Source organism: Scylla paramamosain, chromosome 30 (genome assembly GCF_035594125.1).
Source record: "Scylla paramamosain isolate STU-SP2022 chromosome 30, ASM3559412v1, whole genome shotgun sequence".
In the NCBI taxonomy this organism is placed as follows: Eukaryota; Metazoa; Arthropoda; class Malacostraca; order Decapoda; family Portunidae; genus Scylla; species Scylla paramamosain.
Window position 1 is genome coordinate 18301615 of NC_087180.1, and position 10000 is coordinate 18311614.

The 10000-nt window shown below is 46.9% G+C and overlaps 2 protein-coding genes across 3 annotated transcripts in view; both read left to right on the forward strand.

Annotated features, from left to right (window-relative positions):
* Positions 1 to 10000, forward strand: part of LOC135115970 (protein white-like) — a 43321-nt gene that overhangs the window by 13058 nt on the left and 20263 nt on the right. The gene's annotated exons all lie outside the window — the stretch shown is intronic.
* On the forward strand, positions 3514 to 8876 carry LOC135115971 (uncharacterized). Its single transcript, XM_064033146.1, has 2 exons — positions 3514 to 5421; positions 7894 to 8876. Exons 1-2 carry the CDS (start codon positions 4579 to 4581, stop codon positions 7966 to 7968), a joined length of 918 nt encoding a protein of 305 aa, XP_063889216.1. The 5' UTR covers positions 3514 to 4578; the 3' UTR covers positions 7969 to 8876.

Here is a 10000-nt window from a genome sequence, read left to right on the forward strand (position 1 = left end):
ACTACTACTACTACTACTACCACTACTATTACTACAATCTGGCGGTGGCTTATATAAAAATACAAGAACATAAAATCAACCACAAACCGTGTACTCATCTTAACTTTTCATTACTGAGCCGCGGAGACGCAAGAACAAAGCGGTGTGGCCTGGGAACGTGTGTGGTATTCAGGCATTAAGCATTACATCCCCTCGCTGGTCACTCCTCACTGCGTGCTGGACAGATAGCCTTTATTCTTTATGTCTGCGTTGGTTGCGTGTGAGGCATTAGGTGACACAGGTTGGTACTGGAGTGTAAGGTAAAGTTTTTTTTTTTTGTTGTTACTATGATGCTTTTGGTGAATTTCGTGTTTCCTTTGTGTTTGTTTGTGTCTGTGTATTTTTTTTGCTTATTATTTATGTAACGTGTGAAGGAAGTTGGCCAAGGGTACGAAAAATGGAAAACAAAACAAAACAAAACAAAACTGAAGTAGAAATATTAATTCCAAATATGAAGGCTGATATGGAGTAGAAATTCTTTGATATTCCTCTCTTTTCTCTCTGCTATTTCGTTTATTGTAGAACAAACTCAACTTTTATCAGCACAGCCATAAACGACAATCATTCTAATGCCCAGGAATAAAGAACGAGAAAGTATTCAACGAAATAAGTGAATTACTGAGCATAAAAGCAAAACCTTTAGTGTGGGGGTGCATACAAGAAGGGGGGGACAGACTGCCTCAGATCGCTATCCAGTCAACGGGGGACCTTACAGAAACAGCTCAACCTTTTCACTGTGATAAGCAACAATTTACAACATTAAGAACAATGCGTGAAGTCTTTTTAAGCACGTACAAGAAAGAAATGAATAAAAAAGAATAGATTTTACAGTTTCTAGTCCGTATAATGCTTAGATGTGACTGTAGAGCAAGAAAAAGTGTCCTAGAAGGGTTAGTGACTGAGGAAGGATGCGTCAAATACCAGTGAAAGGGTTAGGATCCAATTACAGGCCAGAAATCAACACGCCATTGCAAATTACGTGGAAAAAAAAAAGAAAATATAGCAAGGTGTAAGTAATATGTACAGCGGGTCATTTTCACATTTTTCACCTCACCTTAAAGAACGATAAGACAGGACGTAATAGGCTCAGTTTGTCTTTCGTGCCTCACTAGGACACGTACAGGAGACGGAAGGGAGACAAGCTGTTGTAGTCCTTCTCTTACTAGACTTCTTTGCTTCGTTATTAAAGCCTGACCTTGTTTTATAGCGAGTGTTTATCGAAGTGCCTTGTGTGCTTCAAGGCTAATTCCTCTCATTACCTTGCTACTCCGCCACTCAAGGTGCTCTCTTATTCTGCTCCTCCTGTTAGTTTATTGGTATTACTTAAGCGCTTTGTTCCCTCATCGTGACTGTTTTCGAAGGCCACAGAGATGACTGATGGTGTTCCTATGAGTGCTTGACTTATTGATGATTCAGAATCCTTGTTAAACTGTCACTGCAATCATGAAAATACGCATGAAAACCACAGTAACTTTCACTGGAACGCCTTATTAGAAGTTGTTGATTTATAAGACCTTGTCAAACTCATTAAAATCATGAAAACATCCTTAAAAACCACAGTAACTTACACTAGGACTTGTTGAACTACTCGATGTATAAGACTGAGTTAAATTATCAGCAGAAACATAAACACTCTTGAAAACACAAATTACTTCCACTAAAATCAATTAAAAAACAGTCGAGGCAAGGCACCCAAGCATGTAAGAACACTGCTCCCTTGAAGTTATTCCCTCCTTCTATACTATCCCACCTTCTACTTGAGTCCTCCGCGCCGAGCCACTGTTAACCCACTAGTACCATGAGCAGGAGCAGATTCGCGTGACTTACTAAGGTGACTCCCCGCAGGAATGTTAATCTCGTTACTGTATCTTCTCAAGGACTACACCCGGTTACTAATAGACAGTGAATATGGTGAAACAAAGAGAACAGTGCTTGAGTTTTTGGATAATAAGAGAAAAGGAAAGAGAAAGAAGATGATACAAGACCTATACAGTGAGAAGGGATACGTGTGGTGGATTTGAAAGTTTGAAAATAGATTTAGTGGTGAAGCAAAGCTAACAGTACATGAATTTTTGACAATAAGAGAAAAGAAAAGGGAAAAGAAAAAAAGAAAACGGGAAACACGGACAGTAAGAAGGGATAACTCAGGGAGAGTCATTTGAAAGGCGACACTTAACCAATAACTCAACTCAACACCTCGGCTCGTGAAAGGGAATCTGTTACTGAACCGTGCCGTACGATTCGATCCCCAGATGCTTCTTTCTGGTCATATTCTTTTGTACGAGTCTTGAGGGACGTGATTGAGTTTGTGAGGGGAATACTGAGGTACAGAGGGTGCACTGCTAACTTTAATAAATGTCAAATACCGCACCTTTTGACCGCCCTGTGTGTGTGTGTGTGTGTGTGTGTGTGTGTGTGTGTGTGTGTGTGTGTGTGTGTGTGTGTGTGTGTGTGTGTAGCGCTGAAATTGAGGTGGGGAGTAATGAAATATTGATTGCCGCTAATCTATCCTCTTCTCTTGGGTTAATATACTACTACTACTACTACCACCACCACTACCACCACCACCACCACTACCGTCATCACCACCTTCGTCTTCTCACACGTGACTCCCTCGGGCTCACGTCAGGTAGTGTCCACGCAGGAGGACTTCACCTGTTTGACCTTTGGATAATGTAATCTGATAGGCTTTCCCACGTACCTGTAAAAAACCATCTTTGTCGTGCACTAATTAGCGGGGCCTTCAGGTGTTTTTCTTGCTTCGTGTTTGGCCAACGTCTTGTGTTACTTGTATTGGGTAACGGAGTGTGAGGTCTGTCTTGTCACACTTCAGCCTTTATTCACCTGACAGTTAACCCTTTCACTGTGATAAGCGAGAATTCACAGCACTAAGAACACTGTTTACGATCTTGATAACTACACAAGAAAGAAAGGGTTAAAAAGAGTTGGTTTTGCAGTATCTAGTTCGCTTAATGTTTGGACGTGGCTGTAGAGGAAGAAAAAATGTCTCAGAGAGGTTGGTGACGAAAGAAATATGTGCCAATCACCAGTGCAAGGGTTAATAGGTGATAATAGGTGTGGGTTGTATGTAGCAGTGAGTCACGGCCTTGCTTCACCAGCAGAAGTAAAAAAAGGCTAATGATTCTTTACTTATTCTATCGTGTGTGTGTGTGTGTGTGTGTGTGTGTGTGTGTGTGTGTGTGTGTGTGAGCTTCCTGACATGATCTACGCCACATTCTTCATTATTAAATAGTTTTTGGCGAAAAAATACATGTAATTATCGAGGACACTTTAGGTTTTCGTGGGTTTCTTGGGTCTTGGTAATCGAAGTATTTTGAATTTTGTTATTCCTTCGTTCTCTGAGTCCGTATATGTTTCATTCCTTCGTTGTGTCTTCATTTGTCTTTCTCATGCATCTGTGTACGTGTCATTAAGTTTCGTCGGCTTGTTTTCCATTTCGTTGTGTTTGTATCATGTCACTTCGTTCACTTTTATGTAATTATTATCATTTTTGTTGTTTTTTATTTATTTTCTTGTGGCAAACAGAAGTTCATTGTACTTTTAGTTGTATACATCTATGCAAACCACCGCTCTTAATGGTAGGGAGATATTTTTTGTCTCCATCCTGCATTTAAAGACAACAACATACACTCACTGAACTGGGAAGGGACATGTATCTTGATAATAACACGCATCGTAGTGGGGGAATAGTGTAATGTGAAATAAGACGATGAATATTTGGAGGTGAGAGGATGAAAGTGCAGGGAAGAGAAGCGCGTAGAGCGGCGAGGCGTGGCGCTGATAATCCTTGTCGGAGGGAGCGTGAGTGTGGCAGAGGGCGGGTGTAGGGAGGAACGAAAAGTGGTGGTGGTGGTGGTGGTGGTGGTGGTGGAGGAAGGAACCGTGGCTGGAGTGTGAGGGGGGGCAGGGAGGGGGGGACTGAGAGTGCGTGAGAGGGAACAGCAAGACCGAAGGACCAAGCTAGTGTGACGCTGAGCTCAGGCATACACGCACCCCAGCCCCGACCTGCCGCAACCACCACCACCGCCGCCACCACCACCACCACCACCGCTACTGCTCCAGCCAAGGCTTTCCCTCACAAGTAGTAGTGCAGCCAGTGACCACCATCATGGCGGACGCTCATTCCCGCGGTGTGCCGCATGATTGACAACACCTTGAGCCACGCCACTCAGCACTTCGAGGCTTGCCACGTGCGTCGCCGTCCAAGGCCCTCGCTCGGCGCGTTGGAGCCCCGCGTGGAGGAACAGTGCCGCGGGCGAGGCGGTCCCTGCTCGGCCAGCGAGGCTCGTCCCGCCCGGCCGTGGCTGCGAGGTTCACTCCTGAGCGGCCAAGACCATGTACAACAAGCACGTGAGGTTCAAGCGTGATGGAGCGGCGGGTGGTGGAGGGTCAGCGGCACTTGTCCCTACCAGCGAGGAGGCAGAACACCTGGTAGTGGGCGTGATGCGGCCCCGGTGCTGCATGGGCGCTGGAGCGGTGGCGGCGGCTGCCACGGTGTGAGGCCGCCACCTCCAGGCCATGTACCGCAAGTACATCCAGGAGCTGAGCGCCTCTTCCTCCTCCCCCGACCCGGACTTCCCCGACACCAATCTCATCGTGGGCGAGGCGCAGCTGAAGGCGGCCAAAGCAGGAGCCGCTCATCTCGACCAGCACCTGCAGGTGGCTCCCGCCATGCCCGCCAGCCCTTCGTCCCCGGGTCTGTCCGACACCCGCAACGCCCACACCACGGTGGGCGACCCTCCGCCTCCCCGCCCCGCGTCTGACAGTGACACAGAGGATGACGCCAGCAGCGTGGCCCTGTCAGTCAGATCAGAGAGTACCCTCGCGTCTGTCGGCCAGACCACGGGAGGCGTTGCCCGCTCAGCCAGCAGCGTGTGCCGTGGGCGGAGCCGCCTGAAGGAATCCCGCCGCCACTCCGAGATCTTCCACCTGCAGGAAATCTTCTCCCGCAGCAACACTCCTGAGTTCCGGCGCCGCCCCACCGCCCACGCCCGGCCCTCCCTGCACTCCTCGCCGCCCCGCGTGTCTGAAGACGACAGGTTCTCCACGCTTTCCCAGGACGAGGTGATCGTGGTGCGTCCCGTGGCCGAGGCATCCTGTGCCAGGTCGCCACTGTACCCAGCTCCGCGAGGAGACCTGCTGCTGAACCACCGCAGCGATACCACCCCGGGCCGTGGCGTGATCAAGGTGCTGTCGGCTTCCAGTGCAAGTAATGAGGCGCAGGAAGCGTCAGGCCCCCGGCTGACGAAGGGAGCGGTGGGCGCGGTGCCCTCCTCCTCACACCACCTCAACAACACCCTGGGCAGGGACAGCGATCCTTGGCTCCGGTCGGCCCGCAGACTGGCCGCCTCCCCGCCACAGGTACTGACCCCGCGCTTAACAGTGCTCACCCTCTCCCTACGTGCTATTGCTTCCCCAGTGACTCCTAGCTGTACTGACACCCCCACAGGTACTGACCCGACGAGTATTGACCCCTACCTTGTACTGACACCACAAATACTGGTCCCATCACAGACACTGACCTGAAGAACAATTACTGACAACCACGTGTGCTAACCCTCACTGACACGACCTTCCCTACTCCTTAAGAAACTGACCCCTGAAGAGACACCGCCGCCACACAACTGACACACCGAAGCACTCACCAGTAATGACGCCAAGTAATAAACCCAGAGGCACCAAACACGACATGTACCTCACAAATCACATTCATTGACCAGAAACACAACACCCTCCGTACAGGCAACGCCAACTCCCACACAATCCTCTAATAGCGCTGCCCCGTACAGGTAGGCAGGACAGGTAGCCGCGCGCCCTCTATCCCATTATACTGGCGGGGAGAACAGCTGACTTGGCCGCAGTGGAGTCTCTTATCAACCTTGTTTTAATCTCCCTGAGTGGTCCGTGTTCCCTCCCCATCTGGCCTTCTACTTTGGCCTCCCTTTCGTCTCCTCCCCAGCCCAGCCCAGCCCTCCTCCTCCTCCAGGTATAGTCAGGACTGTTAAGTATGCAGGGGTAGTGGAGAATGAAAGGCAAGGAATGAAGGGTGTGGTATGAGTAGTAATGCGTAGAACGGTGTGTAATATTTGCTGGTTCTCCTTCCTTGCCTTGGTTTTAATTGGGTTTTCTGATTTGGTTTTCTTGTTTTCTTTGTGTCTGTTTGTCTGTTTGTTTGTCTCTGGCCTTTGTTCCTCTTTCTTTCTTTCTTTCTTTCTGTTTGTTTGTCTATCTATCTGCTTATCTGTCTACTATTACTACTACTACTACTACTACTACTACTACTACTACTACTACTTCTACTACTATTACTACTACTACTACTACTCTCTCTCTCTCTCTCTCTCTCTCTCTCTCTCTCTCTCTCTCTCTCTCTCTCTCTCTTGCTTCCATTATTATAATGATAACCTTATTCCTTGTCATCTCATTTACCTTTCTACGCATATTGCCTTCCTTTTCTCTTCCTCTTATTTTCTTTTCCTTTCCTCCTCCCTCCTTCTCTTCCTTCGTTGCTTTTCTCACAAATGATGGTAGGCAATAATACTTATCCACGTGACGCTAGCGAGGGCAGTAATAATAATGGTAATGACGGCTGTTGGCGGAGACACAGGCATGGCGGTGAAGGAGTAGATAGATTAGAGAATGAATAGATAAAATATAGCGAGCGGGAGTAAGGCAAGGAAGGTAATGGCAGTTATGCGTCTATAAGTGGAAAGACGTATTGATTCCAGTAAAGGCACACACACACACACACACACACACACACACACACACACACACACACACACACGGAATGAGCCCCTGTAATTTATTTTTGTGGAGCAACGTTTAGTGAAGCCTTGGCCTATCTGTCCTGATAAACACACACACACACACACACACACACACACGCCAGCACCAGTGACCTCGAACTCGCGTGACCTCCACTTTGTCTTCACGTGTGCCAGATGTCAACAGGTGTCCTTACTTGATGAAGGGTTAGGCCAAGGTCACAGAGGCCTTGGGGAGACACCTGGCACCGGGAGGCAGGGACCAGGTGCGCTATTAGACTTCCCCTTTACCTCCTACTAACATTTTCTTTCCTGGGCTATTTGTTATTATATTTGCTGGTTCAGGTGGTATATAGACGTGACAGAGTAACTTTCTACCTTCATTCCTACTGTGTTTTACGTCCTCTTAATCTGAAGGCCTCTGATTTTTTTTTTTTTCGCTTTTTTTTTGATATGAGAGGCGTTAGTCAAGGGTAACATAACTGGGGAAAAAAATAAAAGCCCACTAAAGGCGTCAGTCTCTAAAGCAAATCCAAAATTATATTGAGAAGTGACCTGATCCACTGACAGTCTAGTGGAAATCTAACAGGTGATGTATTCTTGACAGATGAGAGGACTTCACTTAGGGAGAAGCACAGCACAGTGGAAGGAAGAGCAAAAGGTTACTCGGTTTCTGGCCACGACCTGTACTAATGCTTGTCTAGATTAGCGAGTTGTTGCAAGGCAGTCACCTTCATTGCTCTTCATTTGTGGCAGTAATTACTCAGCTTGTTTACTTAAGACTTAGAGTGTCGAGTAAAATACCTGGGCAATCTTGAGAAATTAGCTGCTTTGTTTTGTGTAATGGACTGAAGCTTAAATTCATGATAGCGGATGATAGTAAAGATTATTCATTCATCAAGAATTACTACGCATTACTGGAAGCAGTGTAGTGGTGATTAGTGTAAAGATTGTAGTGTAGACAGAAGGGGGACGAGGGAAGGCTAGAGGTTCAGGAGAATGTTGTTCTGAGGGGCTGGAGGGGCGTGGGGCAGTAGGCCAGACTGACTGTGTGGCGGTGTTACAGAACGCGCGGCGCCACTCAGCGGGCCCCAGCCTCTACTCCATGTTCTGCTGCCGCGCCTTCACTAGCGGCAGGTGACAGCACGGACGGCTAGGAGTCAGTCACTGGCAAGGCGGTGCTCGTGGCGGCCCGAGACGTGAAGGCGTGGAGGCGTGGTGGTAGTGAGGACTCCAGCGTGACGGAAGCATCAATCTCAGCATCAGGAAGTCACGTCACCAGCAGGAGCGGCCGTGACACATTCCTCCCATACCAAGAAGTTTGCCGAGAGAAAGTGTACAGAGGGACAGTGGGATGATCTAAATAAATTTGCGCCCATCCCACACACCCCGGCAAGGAATGGGAGTGCAGAGGGAGTACAGAGGAAGCAACCGTGACGTCCCTCCTCCATTGCCAAAAGATAAGGTGTCCGGAGACGATGAAGTGATGATTGATGTAAATTCATGCCCTTCCCACTCACCTATCCCCCCCCAACCAAACACACTCCAGCAATGAATGGGCGCGCAGAGGAGTGAGTACCGTTCATGGGCGGCTTATTCACTGTTCACGTCCATCTGGGAGGACTCCACGATGCCGCTGCGGTGCGTCAGACCAGCTGGGGGCTCCAGATCGTGAGGGGCGGCCGCGGATGTGTGGCTCAGACAGACTCTTTCATTCCCGAGTGACATTTCGTGAAAATAACGTGCCAAGAATAAATGAGGAGTGTAAATAGTTAGGTGTAGCGAGTGGCGGTGAGATGTTGTCTTACGGTGCAACTTTCCCGCTGTCTCACTTACCCAAAAGCGAAGTGGAGGGTAAAAAAAAAGGCGCCTTAGATGGACTCTCTACGCCGCCTCCGTCAGTGCATGAAACACTTCTGCGTATCCTCTCTTATGTCTCCTATACAAGTCTCATCTTTTTGTATTAAGATATTTTAGTATTCCATGGTGATAGAGGCGCGTGCATGTGTGTATGTACGTGGTTTCATTGAATAAAGTACATTGTTCCTCTGTGATGTTATTAAGTATCGACGTGAAGTGAGCGTGTGTGTGTTATTAAAGGGAGGTGCGAGTTTATAAATACATTGATGATAATTCCTGTGTGTGTGTGTGTGTGTGTGTGTGTGTGTGTGTGTGTGTGTGTGTGTGTTTATGTGTGTGTTAAGCCTCTGCATGACGAAAACAAGCCAACAAACACTTATTGGGATGTTTATTGACGTCACTGACACACACACACACACACACACACACACACACACACACACACACACACACACACACACATACACATTTTTCGATGCTATAACTGGTAATAATTCCAAGCCAGCTCTTTTTTCTTCTTCTTCTTCTTCTTTTTCTTCTTCTTCTTCTTCTTCTTCTTCTTCTTCTTCTTCTTTATCTATTTTTGTTACCATTTCCATCTCATAATCAAAGCTCATAACTTAAAAAAAAACATTGCGTTTCGTATACAAATTTAGCTCAAAACTTTCAGAAAAATCCTTGAAACATTCCATCGTTTTACCGTACAGAACAGAAACTTGGGAAAAAAAAACACTGCAACATAATAAATATTCACGAAAGTTTTGCTCCATTACATAACTTTGTGTTGCAAATGTTGGTATGAGTGTTGCAGTGTATAATTTTAGCGTCATTTTTCGTGTTCAGAGAGAGAGAGAGAGAGAGAGAGAGAGAGAGAGAGAGAGAGAGAGAGAGAGAGAGAGAGGGACATAAATACCAAACACAGCTTCCAGAGGGACCACTAAACCTATTCTCTACATCAATAAAGACATCAATAGGGAGAAACAAAATGAACACATCAATTAAACGCCAGATTACGAGGACTAATAAAATTCTCTCTCTCTCTCTCTCTCTCTCTCTCTCTCTCTCTCTCTCTCTCTCTCTCTCTCTCTCTCTCTCTCTCTCTCTCTCTCTCTCTCTCTCTCTCTCCGATGATAAACGTAATTCGCTCTCTCCATGACAACTACTACAGTGTCCCTTAAAAAATCTAACACAGAAAATGGGAGAAATGAACTGAACGAAGTAATAGATAGTTTTAAATGGCATGTTAGACGATTATTTCATGTTTTTTTTACTGAATATCTATATTAGAAATAAAAAAAAAAAATCTTAGTGGT